Source organism: Thamnophis elegans, chromosome 3 (genome assembly GCF_009769535.1).
Source record: "Thamnophis elegans isolate rThaEle1 chromosome 3, rThaEle1.pri, whole genome shotgun sequence".
Lineage (NCBI taxonomy): Eukaryota > Metazoa > Chordata > Lepidosauria > Squamata > Colubridae > Thamnophis > Thamnophis elegans.
The window spans coordinates 35,106,074-35,124,197 of record NC_045543.1 but is presented as its reverse complement, the minus strand read 5'-3'; the positions used below and the strand labels follow the sequence as shown (position 1 = coordinate 35,124,197).

General features: G+C 40.7%; 1 protein-coding gene across 1 annotated transcript in view; it reads right to left on the bottom strand.

Moving 5' to 3' along the window:
• Positions 1–18,124, bottom strand: part of IQCA1 (IQ motif containing with AAA domain 1) — a 156,617-nt gene that overhangs the window by 63,525 nt on the left and 74,968 nt on the right. The window contains exons 13-15 of the mRNA XM_032213062.1: positions 14,926–15,008; positions 10,973–11,080; positions 9,114–9,313 (exon numbers count right to left, since the gene is read on the bottom strand). Of these exons, the coding sequence (XP_032068953.1) occupies positions 9,114–9,313; positions 10,973–11,080; positions 14,926–15,008 (391 nt within the window). The remainder of the gene's footprint in view (positions 1–9,113; positions 9,314–10,972; positions 11,081–14,925; positions 15,009–18,124) is intronic.

The window sequence follows — 18,124 nt, the reverse complement described above, 5'->3', positions numbered from 1 at the left end:
CAAGCGAGCTGTAAAAAGCTTGTGGTTTTTAAAATCATAGAATCAGAAGGGATACTGGAGGTCTTCTAGTCCAGCCCCTTGTCCAAGGCAGGAGTCTTTATATCATCTGAGACAAATGGCTGTCCAGTCTTTTGAAAACCTGTAACAAATGAATTAAGATTCCATTGATTTTAATTGTTCTTACTGTCAGATTTCTCCTTATTTCCAGCTTGAGTCTCCTTCTGACAAGTTTCCATTGCTTCTTGTCCTGTCCTCAGGTGCTATTGCTGCCGCCTCCTCCTCCTCCTCCGACAGCACCAACACATTTGCTGCTCAGCGCTGCGGCTGAGGTGAAGCCGCCAAAGCTCCCGCTGGTGCCCCCGCAGCGTTGGGCGGAAATCCAGCAGTGCTGTTGGAGGAGGAGGAGGCGAACCAGCCTGCCACCGCCGGCCACCGCCAGCCCCGCCGCTCTTCCCACCCCCTTCCCAGCCCCACAGTCCAGCGGACGCAGCAGAAGCAGCCCCAGGGCTCCGCTGCCGCTCCCCGCATTTTCTGGACGGGGTCTCTCAGGAAGGAATCCCCCTTTGAAGAGCCGTGCTCTTCAAAACAAGTCTGGGGAGGTCCTTTGCAGGCGGCCAGTTCTAGCCGCCTGCAAAGGACTTCCCCACATTTGCTTTAAAGAAATCTCTGCGCGGCAGCTAGAAACTGCTGCGTGGGGGTTTCTTTCCATGTGCGCGGCCGCGCAGCCGCGCACCTTAGAGGGAACAGTGATCCCTTGTAGCCCAAATGGGAGCACTTTGAATTGGTAGCATCCAAGAGGGGTTTTAAATGCTGTTTTCAATTCGTCTCCCGCTTTAATTCTGATACGGTAGTAAGCCTCTCTTAAATCCAGCTTTGACATTTTTTTCCCTTTAGGGAGGTTTGCTAGCATGTCTTTCATAAGGGGGAGAGGTACATGTTCTCTACACTGATCGGATTTAAGTTTCTAAAATCTACAGAGATGTTTAGAGCCATCTTTTTTCTCCCTCTAAATAATACTGGGACTGCGATTTTTGGTCAGGCTGGCTCAATGAAATCCCTTGCTAGGTTTTTCTCAATGAATACCCTCAGTTTTCTAGCTCCTTTGGGGACATGCTATATATCTTGGGTTTAGGGAGTTTGGCACCGGGTAGGATTTCTATCGCACAGTCAGTGGAGCGGTGGGAGGGTGGGAGCTTGTCAGCTTTTTCGCTAAAAACTTCAGCCAAGTCTTTGTATTTTTGGGGTATGCCCTGGGGTGGCATAGTGTAAGCAGGCATTGCTGTTTCTTGATGCTCTGCCCCCTCAGTTTCTTTGTGTGGATTCTCAGCAAAAGCCACATGCATCTGAACTTTTATGGTGCCTTGCTTCCAATTAATTTTGGGGTTCCATTTTTTCAGCCATGCAAGGTGCAAAACTAGCAGCAATTCCATGCCAGTCACCACTATAAATGTAAGTATTTCTTCATGGCTCCCGATGCCTATCTGTAGAGGCTCAGTGGCAAATGAAGCTGCCCTCTCCCCCCCCCCCCGCTATTGACCCATCTAGTTGGCAAAAAGCTATGGGGCTTTTCAGCTTCCTTACATTAATCCTCAATTTCCTTACCAGGGTTGGGCTGATTAAACAGTGGGTGCACCCTGAGTGGAGATTTTTATCCCTGTCTCCCAGTTGGGGATAAACAGTTTTAGGGGGAGGCTAAGCAGTTTAATTGGTTTGCTTACCAGTGGTTCATCCTCTGGATCACTTCTGGATGAGTTTGGATCCTCCTGCTGAGAAGCTGGAGTTTCCTCCTCAAAGAGGGGAGGGGTTGGAAACTATAATCTCACTGCTCCTCAGGGAACTCTCCTTCTTGCACTGGCCATGTTTCATAGGTTTCCCCCGACAGGCGCTCTGGTTTCTGAGTGGGTGTTTTAGAATGACATTCTACAGCTCGGTGCCCCTCCTTTCCACACTTGAAACAGGCTGAGGGTTTCGGAGAAAATACGGCTTGCAGTTTGAAAGGTTCTTGCTTCCATTGGGGTAGGGATTTCTTCCACACTCATCCCACTTGGTACTAGTTTCTGGCCATATCTATCTCAGCCTGTTACTCAGCAGATACCACTCATGTAGGTGATTCAGTGCACCTCGGGCCAAACAGGCATTGTACAGGTCATCACTCAGCCCATCCTTGAACCAGCTTACCAGGATATCATCTGGCCAGTTCACACGATATGCCAGATCTTGGAATTTTCGGTATACTCTGCCACTGGCCGCCGTCCCTGCTTCACAACTTTAATGCAGTCGAGCGCTTTGCAGTCTGCAAGGGGGTCCTCAAAACGTCATCGCAGGGCCATCATGAAACGGTCGAAGACCCGCAGTTCTGGTGCATCAGCATCACATAGGGTCACCATCCATCTGGCAGCAGCTCCTTCCAGGGCTAGGGTAACCACTCACACTCAGGATCCTTGGGTTTGAAAATCATGCCCGTATTCTTGTATGTATGTGAGCACATGTGCCACAAACAATCCTAATTTTTTCGGGTTCCCATCAAACTTCACCCCAAGGAAGGGGTTTTTTCTTTCTAATTGCAGGTTTTGTGTTTGTTTGGGAGAGGGCCCCAATCCACGCACCAACTGGGGGGGGAGAGTTTGCTAGGTCCCCTGCTGTTGCTGCTGTGCCATCTGTTGGATCAGCAGGGCCTGGAGGGGTGTTAGCCCCCCGGCATCATCCGTGGCTGCTGCCCTTCCAATGCTTCTTGGCTGCTGTTCCAGCTCCCCCGGATATTGAGATTTCCCAAAATCTCCATCACCAACTGGGTTACCTGTCTCTTCAGATGATCCTCTCTCAACGAGGCTTCATTTAGCTCCTCCTGATCAGAGGGGGCTTCTAGCTCCAATTTCCACCCTAGTTTTTGGTTACCACGGATGAGGGTTCTCCTCTAGTCCTCCCATCCCAGCCATCTTTCATCCTGATACCGATTGACTAGTGGGGCTTTTTGGGATCCTCCAGGTTCACCTCATCTTCTCCGACAGGGTACATGGAGCAGGTCTCCGCTTGGGGGGGGGGTTGATGTCTCCCTTGAGCATTCAGCTTCCCCCTACTCACTGTTGTGCTTAGACATAGTTTGTAGGGTCCCCTCGGTAGAGCAAAAATTGCTTCTCCGGGCTGACTGTTTTGCAGAGATGTTGCTTTATATAAGGGTTCCTCTCCTAACTTAAGAAAATAAAGACTCTTGAAACTGAGTATTTCAAAAGGAACCTTTCATTAAGTAGAATGGCAACCACTGAATTCAAAGCAATGTCTGAATCCCCTTCAGCAATGGAAGTAGAATTAAGGCAGTAGAGACCCCTCCTGTTAGTTAGAATGCAGATTTTAGACAATATATAAGTGTGAAGAGGTTTCCTTTGCCAACTGCCCTGAGAACTGAATAAACATACATTACCATGGCTATCTTCCGTTAGACATTAAAGTGAACCCTCCCACATAGCCATCATAAATATTCCCCCAAAAGGTGAGGGGATCTCACTTTGGTGCCAGGAAACCAGTTGTAAAATATCAGTTGTCACAGGCACTGCTAATAAATCTACTCCAAGCCCCCCTCCCCTCCCAATTGAATGGCAGTATCACTTTTAGGGATCTGACACTCAACATTTTTTTTTATATTGTGGCAACCAAAACTGGATGCAATATTTCAAGTGTGTTCTTAATAATGCATTATAAAACAATACTAACATTTCATGTGGTCTTGATTCTATCCCTGTTAATACAACCTAGGATTGCATTGGTTGTTTTGGTAGCAGCAGCAGCACACTGCTGGCTTATATTTAAGTGATTGCTAACTAGGACTCCAAGATCACTCTCACGGTTACTGTTTTAGAGCCAGGTTATACCTATTCTATACCTGTACATTTGGTATTTCTTGTCTAAATGTAAAACCTTATTTTTCTCTGCATTTAATTTTATTCTGTTAGATAGGACCCAATGTTCAAGTGTGTTGAGATCCTTCTAAATCTTGAAACTATCTTTTTTTAATATTTTTTTCAAAACAAACACAACGCATAAAATCTTCCTTCCTTACATACTGTAGAAAGTGTATCAGTTGGTTACAAAAGGTTTTTGTGCATCTCTTCCAGAGTCATCAAACATAATTCATATTAACTCAAGTATTTTAACTCAAATATTTATACATGTTACCCTTGTACCTCCATTTTCATTTGACTATAGATGTTTAAACACCCTTCATCGTAAAATATACCTAGATTTAATACATAACCACATACTGGGGTTTCATTTAATATTTCTAAAATCCTCCAATAACACCGAATCCTTATGTCCTGTTCTAGTTAAACATCCATAATATTTAATAACAGACTTTTCTAATCCTCCTTCCGAGATCACTTTTTGCAATTTTCATCCAGAATCCTTATATTGTAGCCATACATACATGCATACATACATACATGTTGTCATCATTATCCCTCCTTTATTTGACTATATCCTATATCATAACATTTCCCCGCTAATAATCAAAATTATGGAGGGACGAGCCAATGTCGCGATGAGATAGTTGTGTGGTTTCAACGCTCTAAGACCACAGCCAATACTTTTGCCACTGGGGGGTCCCAACGGGCCTAAACGGTGAAGAGGAAGATTATGTCTTGCTGATCTCAGGGATATCACAAAATCCTCAAAAGAAGCAAGGGAAGATCTTCAAGCCGGTGACAAAAATTCCAGCCACAACGTTGACAAAGTCGGGACAGCCCAAAACGGAAGGAAAGAGAAAGTGTTTCCAGCTGGTGAGGAATTTTTATTGCTTTAAAAAAGAATCTGCCTACAAAAACTTAACAACTAATTTAAATTAAAGAATAGAAGAATCAAGCGGCGGAACTAAATTTGGAATGGTTTTGGACAGTGGTTATCTTACTTTTTAAATGTTATTTACATGGATCGAATCTATGCAAGCCTTTTGAAATGGATGGATTAAGTTTTCTTCTTCTCTCTTTGTGACTCTCTGTAATTTACAGATTAAAGTCTTCCTCTTTATCCCTGTGGCTATATACAAAAAGAAACTCTTTAAGAGTGTTTACGCTCTTAATAGTAGTAGAATACGCTTTGAATATTCAAAACGGAACGTTTCTTCTTTTCTTTTCTGTCACGGATTGCTGACTTGGCGCCCCAAGGCTTTGTTTTGGCTACACACTGATAAAAGAACGCACAGATGTCCCTCTGAAATTTGATCAGAGAGGAGAAATCTTTTAAGCTAAGGTTGCTGTGTTTGTCAAGAATGACACAATACCCAGAAAAAATAGAGGTCTTGACTTTGCAAGATATACTTTCAGAACTGCAGAAATTATTAAATAAAGAAGAGAAACAATTAGAATACGTAGAACACATAACAAGAAAATATGACGAAAAAATTGAAAATGTTCATCAAATGCAAAATGGGGTGATTGAAACTCAAAACACCGAAGTGGAAAATGAATATAAAGAGACCAAACCTGCTGATATCTATGGTATTTGGTTTGTTCCTGAAAATGGAAAGAATGGAATACAGAAAGAGGAATTAAACGGAGAGGAAATCTACTTCAAGGGCCAACATATAGAAGAAGATAAAATTATATCCCTTGCTCACAACTCGACCTAAGCCCTAGTGGAAGCCTGGGATAGGGCGGCCACTGGGGCTTTGGATCGTGCTGTGCCATTGCGGCCTCTGACCCGGTGTCGATCCCGGGTAGCTCCCTGGTTTACCAAGGAGCTCTGGGAGATGAAACGCCAGAAAAGATGCCTAGAGAGTGGTTGGAGGGCCAGCCGGTCCAAATCTTATTGAACACTAATAAGAATTCATATTAAATCCTACTTAGTGGAGATAAAAGCGGCAAAACAGCAACATTTTTCCGCTCTTATCGTGTCCGTAGATAACTGCCCAGCCGCCCTGTTTAGGGTGACCCGCTCCTTACTTAACCAAGGAGCTGGGAAAGACCCCTTGAAGGGTAGGACTGAAGAATTTGTTCAGTATCTGCAGAATAAAATCGCTCAGATCCCGACAGGCTTGGACTCTGACTGGGTAAATTCGGGTGAGTCGACGGGGATGAATCTTGTAGAGACCATCTGGGATGAGTTTGACCCTGTGACCTCCGAGAGCATGGACAGGATTATGGGGAGACTCAGTGCTGCCACTTGTGTGCTGGACCCGTGTGGCTCTTGGTTAGTCTCGGCTTCCCAGGAGGTGACACGAGGCTGGCTCCAGGCGATTACCAACGCTTCGTTGAGAGAGGGGTTCTTTCCCACCGCCTTGAAGGAGGCGGTGGTGAGGCCCCTCATTAAGAAGACTTCCCCGGACCCAGCTTTTTTAGCCAACTGTCGTCCGGTCTCCAACCTTCTCTTTGTAGTGAAGGTTGTTGAGAGTGCGGTAGCACATCAGCTTCCGCAGTCCCTGGATGAAGCTGTCTACCTGGATCAGTTTCAGTCGGGTTTCAGGCCCGGATGCAGCACGGATACAGCATTGGCCGCGTTGGTCGATGATCTCTGGCGGGCCCGGGACAGGGGCTGCTCCTCTGTCCTGGTCCTATTAGACCTCTCAGTGGCTTTTGATACCATCGACCATGGTATCCTACTGTGACGACTCAGGGGGTTGGGAGTGGGGGGCACCGTTTTACGGTGGTTCTCCTCCTACCTGTCAGATTGGTCGCAGTTTGTGTTGACTAGAGGGCAGGAATCGACCCCGAGGCGCGTCACTTGTGGGGTGCCCCAGGGGTCGGTTCTCTCACCCCTCCTGTTCAACATATATATGAAACCACTGAGTGAGATCATCTGTGGTTTTGGGGTACAGTATCATCAATATGCTGATGATACCCAACTTTTCATCTCTACCCCAAACCACCCAAACGATGCCCCTAGACGTGATATCCCAAAGCCTGGAGGCTGTGCGAATCTGGATGGGGAGGAACAGGCTCAAACTCAATCCCTCTAAGACTGTGTGGCTGTGGTTTCTGTCATCCCGATTTGTGCATCTTGTTCCATCTTTGATGACAGGGGGAGAAATTTTAGCTCCCACAGAGAGGGCCCGCAATCTGGGCATCCTCCTGGATATGCGGCTTAGTTTAGAAGAACACCTGACGGCTGTGACCAAGGGGACCTTTTACCAGCTTCGCCTGGTATGTCAGTTGCCCCCTTTCTTGGATCGGGATGCTCTCTGCACAGTCACTCATGCCCTCGTCCTTTCTCGCCTGGACTACTGTAACGTTCTCTTCATGAGGCTGCCCTTGAAGAGCACCCGGAGGCTTCAACTGGTCCAGAATGCGGCTGCATGAGTTATCATGGGGGCACCTAGGTGCTCCCATGTTACACCCCTTTTAGGCGGCCTGCACTGGTTGCCGGTTGTCTTCCGGGTGCGATTCAAAGTACTAATTATGACCTTTAAAGCGTTCCATGGCTTAGGCCCAGGGTACCTGCGAGACCATCTACTACCACCGGTAGCCTCCCACCGTCCAGTGCAATCCCACAGAGTTGGCCTCCTCAGGATGCCGTCAGCCAGACAGTGTCGGTTAGTGACCCCCAGGGGGAGAGCCTTCTCTGTGGGAGCGCCTTCCCTCTGGAATGAGCTGCCCCCGGAGCTTCGTATAATCCCCGACCTCCGGTCCTTCCGACGCGCCCTAAAAAGTTGGCTTTTCCAGCAAGCCAGCCTGGCCTGAACAAAACAAAATAAATTATTGATCATTGTTAATTTTAATTCGATTTTTTAAAAAATGTTATTGTCAATTCTAATTGGGTTTGTTTGGGATATTCTATTTAATTTTTTTTAACTTTTGTATTATGTGTTTCTTTTAATGTTGTACGCTGCCCTGAGTCCTTGGGAGAAGGGCGGCATATAAATCTAATAAACCAAACCAAACCAATTAATAATTTATAATTAATAATTTAATCAAGCACTTTTAAATGATTCATTAAGAAGTTTCTAAGTAACTTACATCAGCGGATAATAGAGTACAGTTAATGTCACTGAACAGTGTTATCCACCTCATATTTTCTGCTTAATATTAATTTAGGCACTGACCAATTTTGAAAAATGATTGGTGAGCAAAAACTCAAAAATTCCATCTATCCCTGGCTGGGGAAATATTGCGTAATCTTGTGAGGGGAAGAATATTTAAGAGATTGATTTTAAATTCTTAAGGTTTTTTGGTCCACTGATTTCCCATTGAAAATGTGGTCCCCTCAAAGGACATTTTAAATCCATGTTTATTAATACAATGTATTTTACAAAAGAACATGGAAGATCATAAAAGTTATACAGTCATTGAGTGACTTTCATTTAATGACAATTCAGAGATAAAAAACGATGACAAATAATTTTGTGGCGAATTGTCCCATTTATAATCTTTGCAGGTCTGTATAGCGAAGCAAAATAAAATCATAAGCAAAATTGCAGTTTCACTTAGCAAGTGGTTTGCTAACAATCAAGTTGCCAGTCATAATTGTGGTTGTTAAACAAGGACTACCTGTATAGCTAATCCTAACTCTTGTTTCTAAGTCATTTGATGCTGGAGTTTTCTTTAAATTCTACAAGGTTCTAACCAGCAAGACAAAAGCAAGGAAGCACTCCCCTCCTCACTTTTGTTTATTTTCTGTCCTCCCTATTTTTCCTATATAATTTACTTCCACTGAAACCAATGAGTGCAATTAACATAGCCTAGCTCTTAATTTGCATAGATTAGTAACTGGTTTGCAGAACTGTCGGAGGCTGTCTTGCAGTTCATTTTTTTTGTTAGCAGCACAAAAGCAACTATTCTCAGTTTTCCACAGGAGCCAAAACAAGGTTTCTGAGGTCAAAATATTCTCACCATCTGGAAAACCACAAATCTTTATTTCCCAAGGTCTATAGGATTGAAGATTAAATCAGTCAAAGAAAAGAAGATTTCAAAATGTATACACTAATGTAAAAATATTTTGGAAAGACAGGAAACACAGGGTGCTAACAAACTATTTTAATAGTCTGGATTTTCACTGTTATAATTATTCATTATCATAATTAAATAGTAGTGCATAATAAATTATCTATTGTCTACTAAAATCCTGAACATTATTATTGTAGGTAATATTATTGTAGGAAATAATAATGAAATATTTCTGGACCCTACCTTAAAAACCATATGTAGCATCAACTGAAGACCAGCCTTGCCAGGATATTTACCAGCAATATTTGCCGCAGATAAATTGAACAGGTTGGCTCCTGTTTCCGTGCACAGAGCATGAATAAGCATTTTTTTCCCTACTCCTACAGGGCCAACCAAGAGCAAGGTTTTCACTAGAGGAGCTTTCTCATGGACAGACTGAGAACCTAGAGAATAAAATTAGTACAATGATAAAATTGTTCAAAATATATTTTTAAAGAAAGCTTCTTTCTAATAGCTCAAACTGTAATGTCTAAGTGCTGGATGGGAAAAACCAACTAATGGGACTGACAAAGGCTTGGCAACAGAATGGATCAAAAGAGAACTTTCATTTCGAGGCTGGAGATAGCAATAGCAGTTAGACTTATATACCGCTTCATAGGGCTTTCAGCCCTCTCTAAGCGGTTTACAGAGTCAGCATATCGCCCCCACAGTCTGGGTCCTCATTTCACCCACCTTGGAAGGATGGAAGGCTGAGTCAACCTTGAGCTGGTGAGATTAGAACCGCTGAACTGCAGATAACAGTCAGCTGAAGTGGCCTGCAGTACTGCACCCTAACCACAGCGCCACCTCGGCGCAGCAAGCTTTTTAAAATATATATATATATATATATATATAAAATTTCTAAATAATTAAAATTCAACCTTTTCTTTACAATGACCCAGCAAAAACTAGTATTTTTTGGTTTAAATGAAGTGAATCCTAAAATAATTTCGTTCAAGCCACCTCTTTAAAGTCTAAACAGATTGTGGAATGAGATAATACTTAAGAAAGTTTGACACTTGGAATACTGCATTCGGTTTTGGTTACAATATAAAAAAGTTGCTGAGACTGGGTCATTCCATGTCAAGTGGTCTGATTTCAGAAAAGTGTCCTACTCAACCCTCATGGATTTCGATGAAATTTGGTGTGAACATGCACACACTTCCCCAATGAACATTTTTAAATGTTATGTTTGCCGATGCAATACTTGTGGAGATATAGTCATTTGTTTCACCCTATACCGCAGCCTTCTACAGTATGACTCTGAGGTTTCAGCAACTTCGAGACATACCACATTTTTCAGAGTATAAGACACACTGGAGCATAAGATGCACCAAGATTTTGAAGAGGCAAATTTAAAAAAAAGTTTTTGCACTCTGCAGACCTCCCAAAAATGGTCCATTTTTTGTCAAAAAAAGGGGTGTGCATAGCCTTTAGGAAGCAATTCCAACAGCACTCCCATCACCACTGTAATTCAGTCTACCCAACTTGATGCTGGTTTTCCTCTTCTTCCTTCCACCTTTCCCAGTATTAAAGCCTTCTCCAAAGTATTTATAAATCATAGTTGGTATTTATAAATAATAATACATAATAATAATAAATTGAGGATATATTGAACGTAATTGTATAACTTGAGAAATTTTCTTTGTCTATTTATTGATATTATCTCTTCTAGAAGTGTATCTTTTTTTAAAACTAAATAAATAAAAAGAAAGGGGGAAAGGTTAACTGGTTTATCAAAGATACATTAAAATCTCGGTCTTCCTTCAAATTTAATTTAAATATTGGAGACTTAATTTGTTGTTTTCCCCAAATGGCTTTTTTGTATATGCTGCAGCTGCCAAACTGTTATGATGGAAATAAAATTATAAAGAGTGGTGCTGTAGTTAAAGCTTTTAAAATTAGACATTTTTTAATCTTAGCTGAAAATATTTTAAGAGATAAGAACTGTATAAAATTATTTCAGAAGAAATAAATCAAACGTCATAGCTAATAAAAATATGAAACTGTCAGGAACCCAAGCATTGTATTCTGCCTTTTGCCCAGTTCTCCTATGAACTTACCTAATGGCAATATTCCATACAGGACTATAAGTTGCTTCACATCTGTAAGAGAAGGCATTGGTTCTACATCTACTTGTCGAAGTGTAGTCCCCAGATAGCTGTATTCACCTACAAGGAAGAAACAAATGCACCATACAAAAAGATTAGTTTCAAAAAGTAGAATATAGAAATTGAATCATAGATTTGGAAGGAATCCAGTCCAAATCCCTGCTCAAGGAAGGAGACCTTGTATTATCCCAGTCAAATAACTGTCCAATCCATTTTTGAAAGCTACTAGTAATGAAGCACCCACAACTCCAAGAGGCAAGTTGCTCCATTGATTAATTGTTCTCACTGTCTCCTTGGTTTTAGTTTTGATCTCTCTTTAACAAGCCTCCACCCATACTTGTCCTGCCCTCTGATAAGTTAATCTTCTCTTGTATGTCTCCCAAGTTTTGGAAGACAGCTATCCTGTCACGCAAAGTCCTTCTCTTCGATAGGCTAGACATACCTAACTCCCTCAAGTATTCATAACATGATTTAACCTCCAGAGCCCTTATCATCTTTGTTGCCCTTCTCTGCTCTCTTTCTAGGGGTTCAGTGTCTTTTTTGTATTGTGGTGACCAGAACTGGATGCAGTATTCCAAATGTGGCCTCACTATTGCAGTATAAAAGTGTATTGTCACGTCTTATGATCTTGATGCTGTCCCTCTGTTAATGCAGACTAGGGCTGCATTTGCTTTTTTGACAGCTGTAGCACACTGCTGGCTCATACTTAAGCAGTGGTCTACTTGAGTAGAAACAAGTAGAAATTGTTAGGGAACATAAATAGAATATTTTCGATCCTAACCGTTCCTTAGTTGGAATGCATTCTTAACATGGGTGAGAAATAGACATAGATTCTAAACTTCCATGAACAACTGTAAATAATATAGGTAGTTGCTACGTTCTGAAGTCTCGAGAAAGACTTGTCAATCAATGGGGAAAAAAGGAAGCCGTTGAAGCTGGCGCGTGTGCAGGCTCGAGGAAGCTGGGGACGCTTCCTATTGGTTAACAGTTTGACAACCGCATATAAAAGGCTGTCAGTTAAGTTCGTTACTTTGTTCGTTGTCAGCTACGTTAATAAATGGTTAGCGTTATATTGTCTCCGGCCGTTTCTTGAGGAGAATACTTTCCAGTAGTTCTTACATAAGATCCACTTATTCAGCAACCACTTAAGATTATGATGGCACTGAATGAGGAATATTTAATAACAGAGTTGAAAGGTACCTTGGAGATCTTCTAATCCAACCCATTGCATAAACCGGAGACCCTATATCAGTGGTACCCAACCTTTGTGGCTTGGTGGCCTGGCTGGGGGTAGGGTGGGGTGGAGAGGGGAATTGGGCTGCACAAGTGGCAGGTTGGTATGTGCACAGCTCGACTTACATGAGTGGTGGGCTGGCACGCACGTACTTGATTACCCACCACTTGCACAAGTTGAGCTGCATGTGTGCACTCTGGCCAGTCATTCACGCGGCCCAATTCCGAATAGGCCATGGTCCAGTTGTGGGCCAAGGCACAGAGGTTGGGAACCCCTGCCCTATACAATTATAGACAAATGGCTGTCCGATCTCTTCTTAAAAACCTCCAGTGATGGAGAACCCACAAATTCTGAAGGCAAGCTGTTCCATTGGTTAATAGTTCTCACTGTCAGGAAATTTGTCCTTAGTTCTAGGTTAGTTTTTTCCTAGATTAGTTTCTGTTCTGACCCCCCCTCCGTCCGGTGACTAACGCCGACACAAGCTTACTGTTAGCCATGCTTTATTCACAGTAATTATTCACAGGCAAGACGTTGGCAGCGACCCAGACTCCCACAGATAAGAGATACAATACACACAAGAGCTTCTCCAGTTTGGTATGAATGGTTGTGACTTGCAAAAGGTCTCCTCCCAAAGTCTCTTCTTATATACTCTCTTGGGAGGAGCCAAGCTACAACCAGCTGGGCTTAAGTACTTCTTATGAGTCTGTCTCTGTAACTGCTGCCTCCGTTTCTCTGCCCTCCTTTGCCTGGCGTCAGGGACAAACTCCCTTTGATCTTCACCACTGCTCCAGTGCCTGACGTCAGGGACAAACTCCCTTTGATCTTCACCACTGCTCCATGCCTCAGGCGCCTCCTGGTGGCCAACCAGCCTCTCTGGTCCCTACTTGGAGTCTGAACCCTGCCTAGTGTCCTCCACATCTTCCAGAGCCGACTCATAGGGTCCCTCGCTATCAGAGTCCATCGGCAGCTCCAACGGCTCCTGCTGGGCCACAACAAGTTTCCATACATTGCTGCTTCTTGTCCTGCCTAATGTTCAAGTGTGTCGAGATCCTTCTGGGTCTTGAACCTATTTTCTGGTTCCAGCCAGAAGAAATTTTTAAACTAAACTACGTTTAGAAACTAAGAAGAAATTTCCTGAGATTGAGAGCAATCAATCAGTAGAACAGCCTGCCTCCAGAAGTTGTGGATGCTCCATCATTGCAAGTTATCAAAAAGAGATTGGACACCCATTTATCCAGAACATTATAGGGCTCAAGCAGGACTAGAAGGTCCTTTCCAATTCTGCTATTTTATATTTTATTTGACATCACATAGCAATGGAGCTCCCAATCCCAATTACTGTTGTTAAGTGAGGACTAGCTGTAGTATGAACTATTCTTATCTCAGATGAAATGTGGGACCTTCTATAAAATTCAGAGACTTGTCAAGGCAACCATAAGTATAACCAATAAATTGAAATTGCCTATTGGGACTGCTGTGTTTCATTTGTGATTTCTGAAAATATATTTTGGTGCACATGGGAGCACCAACATGGCATATCCTTTCAACTGTTTAAAGAAGCTATGTTCTTACCTGGGATTACATAACTGCTTTCCATCCTGTGGAAAGGCATTATAGCTTTAAAAGATTGAACATACTACATTTTCGAATTAAATTTGGAGGCCCTATTTTATCATGGAATGCTAATTTAAAAAATCTAAAACACAGTGCATTAATACTGTTCATATGTAAATAAAATGAGAAAACACAGAAACACAACTAAAATGCAACATAAATTACTTATTCACTTGAGAAAGAGCTCAGTACTGAGGTGTCAACCAATAGTGATGAATTATAGAATCAGAAGGCACTCAACATACCTTAAATAATAAGTTTATAATTGTAATTCTCGTCCAAAGTGTGGAAAGTTTTTATGAGCATTAATGTTTAGACTATTGTACTTAAAATTTGGAGATAGGAATGCCATCTAAACCTACAGCATTGTCAGAAATGCCACTACAATAATAAGTACAGAACACCTATGTGAGTGTGTGTGCATGTTTGTGCTGTTCCTACTATCATCTATTCTACATTCAGTCAGAAATATGCTTTGTTGAAATATTCAATTGTTGCTGCATCAATACAAGAGAACTAAGTAAATCTTACCCTATGTGACAAATTAGATTCTAGATATGTTTAAAGATCACTCACCAACCTGTGAGGAACGTTCTGTTTGTCCTGGTGCTCTTCCTCTGGGCTTTTCAAGTTTTTCTACTTCTATTTAATAGAAGTGGGCTGGCCAAGTTATTGGTAAGTATTTTTAAAAATTCCCTTTGTAATTTTGTATCATTATTACAGATTACCAAATATTTAAGTAATAATGTATCAGCCTATTAATTCTGTTTTGGATCTGCTGCTACTGTCAGGAAGAACAATTTACTAAAATATGTCAACTGCAGCCAAAATCCTGAAGAGATGGTCATCTGAATTTGTTTTAATCTATATTTTAATCTATGTCACCAAGATGCTGATTCTCGGTAACTTTTAGCTGAATTTAAAATGACTGGTATTGTAGTTCATTTATCTAGTACCAATTCTGTCACAAATGCTTAAATCCAAAATAATACATTGCATGAATGCAATCCCAAAACAAATACATAGTCTGTACTAACATATAAAGTTTATACTTTACCAACATAATCGCTGAGTTTTACTTTTTTACTTCTTATTAATATTCCTTCTTCTACCAACTCTTGGTAAAGAGAATCAATGGTCCTATACAGAAATAAAGAGTAAGCTACACAAACATATCTGTGGACAAATGCATATTCTTGATGGTTTCTGCAAGTATTTCAACGAGATTAGCACTGATGATGTTGCCTAGTTAAGTAATGAAATATCTGCAAGGAAACAACCAGGCTCAAAGAGCATCAAGGACTCCACAGTTCAACCATGAACTACATATATTCTTCTATTAAAACAAAAGCATGTATTTTCTATCATTTATTAGAGATCTCCTTTAAATGTTCTTCCCTAAAAATATTTTTATGTTTAATAGTAGCTCATTCATACTTTTAATGAAAGTTTGCCATTGCATATTTACTGTTACTGTCATATTTTTCATGTGTTGGTGCATAAATACTATGAAATCATATTTATTTAGTATTATTGTAGCATAAGATAGTCCTCGACTTATGACCACACTTGAGCCCAACATTTCTGTTGCTAATTGAGATAAGTGTTAATTGATTTTTGCCCCATTTTATGATCCTTCTTCTCACAGTTATTAAGTGAACCACTGCAGTTGTTAAATTAGTAATATGTTTGTTAAATGAATTTGGCTTCCCAATTTGACTTTGCTTGTCAGAAAGTTGCAAAGGTGATCACATCACCTTGGGACACTAACTGTGACATGAGTGAATTGCCAATTGTCTGAATTTTGATCATGTAACAATGGAATGTCGCAATAGTTGTAAGTATAAAAATGGCCATGTCACTTTTTTCCAGTGACGTAACTTCGAATGGTCACTAAATGAACTATTGTAAGTTGAGGACTATCTGTTTGAAAAATGAAGCACTAAAGTCTTATATATAGTGCAATCCTATGCATGTTAGTTCAGAACTGTGGGTCAAGCAGCAGAATTTGTGAAAGTGATCTATACGAGTATTTTATTGTATTGAAAGGTAATGTTGGAAATACTGATGCAATGGGCAAGGGCTAAGAATCTACTCATATTTTACATATCAGGAGGGGGGGTTGATAGAAAATTGAATTTAACATTTGGCCCTACCATTTAGATAATTTAGAAAATTCAAAGGGAAAAAAACAGTGATGCTTTTGGGCAATAATTCTTATGCAGCTATCCAATATCCAATTTGGCACAAAGATCAAGCAGGACAATAAATAAAGAAGGTGTGTATGTGTGTGTGTGTGTGCTGCTGTGATTCTATAGCTTCTGTGATTCTTGATTCTGTACTTCTGGATTCTGAGTTCTGGCTTCTGCTGTACGGTATTGTATATAAAGAAGTTTCTTATGTAAATGAATCCCGCTGAATTATTTACTTTTGTGCTGGTTGGATTGCTGCAAACTCTAACAGGTTATGGGCCCAGAGCACACCAGATACAGTAAGACTGAACTGTAATCAAGCTGAGGAACTGCCTGTGTTATAAGTAAAAGGAACAAGGCAGAGAAGTCTTGCAGGATGGGTGCTGAATTCAAGGAGAGCTCTCTGCCTCAATTGGGACGGAAAAATTATATTATTTGGGCTGCAAAAATGGAATGTTTCCTGAAGGCTAAGGAGCTCTGGGATATTGTTATTAATCCACCCCAGGCACAATTAGCAGCAGTAGATCAAAGGCAGCATGATAAGGCACTGGCCTATATCATCTTAAGTTTAGAAGACGAACAATTCCTGAATGTAGCTAACTTAAAACTGCAAAGGAGGTTTGGCTGAAATTAAGAAGTGTGCATGTGATACTTTCTTATGGTATGGGAAGAATAAAATACATAGTTACTTTCAGAGATACTATGTAAGAAACACATTGTTATTAGTATGGACTAAGATAAAAGAACATTATTTAAAAATACCAATCTGGCTTTCCACCATGGAGGCTTTAGTATAGCCTAATGTTATTAATATGGGAAAAATTGTAAGATATAAGAACATATTGAATGATAAAGGGAAGTTAAAAACAAAACAGGAACTTAGAAGTCAGGGGATAGTTATAGCATGGTGGCCTCATATGCAGATACAATCTTGTTATGAGAAAGATGCTAAACTGCATAATTTTAACAAAGAGCTAACATAACTAGATCAGATATTGACTGGAACAAATGGTAAATTGATAAAGAAATTATATTGTTACTTATTCAGTATTAAACTTGAAAGTGAACAGATAAAGGAGACAATGATTGCTTGGCTAAACTTTTTGGATACTCAAGTGGCAGAAATTGTGGGATAGAAATATTAAATTGATGATGTTGACTGCATATAAGGAAAACTTGTATAAAATGTTTTATAGAGGGCATTTTCCACCGGCAAGACTGGCAAAAATGTTTAAAGATAGGAAGTGTAATCAAACATCTGGTTTATATTACATGTGGTAGACATGCTCAAGAGCAAGGAAATAGTGGACAAAAATACGCACATGGCTGGAAAAAATGATAAAACTACATATAGACCTGAAACCACAGATATTTCTGTTGGGCATACTACCAGAAAAATATGACAAAAAGACTGCATATTTGATTCTGCATATATTAACAGCAACTAGAATTGTATTTACACAATGGAAAAGTGATGAGATCCCGTATGAATAGAATATAATTAAAAAATATTAGATTGTGCAGAAATGGATAGATTAACACTTGCTATTAAGGATAAAGAAGAAACTGAATATTTTTTGATATGGGACACATTTTATCTGGCTAGATAATAGAAACAGAAGTTAGAAAGGAGGAGATATGAAGGGAGGTAATGGTAGAGAGGAGTCTTGTTAAAGAAGATGATGTTAAATGTTAAATATTAAGGTTAGAATATTATATGGTTGTTGTTATTATTGTGATGACAATCTATAATGATGAAAATATAATGAAGATGTATAAATATGACAATCTAAACATAATTGTACCCAGAATACATACTTTGATGAAAATTGAGTGTTATATAAATAAAATAATAAAAATGAAAAAAAAGAAGTGCGCATGTGAGTGCATCAGCATGCAATATTGTGTAATTATCAAGACAATTGTACAGAGCCAGACTGTTACTACAAGAGAATGTGGAAAGGCATTTACTGCATATGCAAACTTTATTTATTGAGTTGGAACAGTGTGGCATGCATATTCCTGAATCTCAAGGTACTGTTGGTGTTAAATAGCCTTGATGAA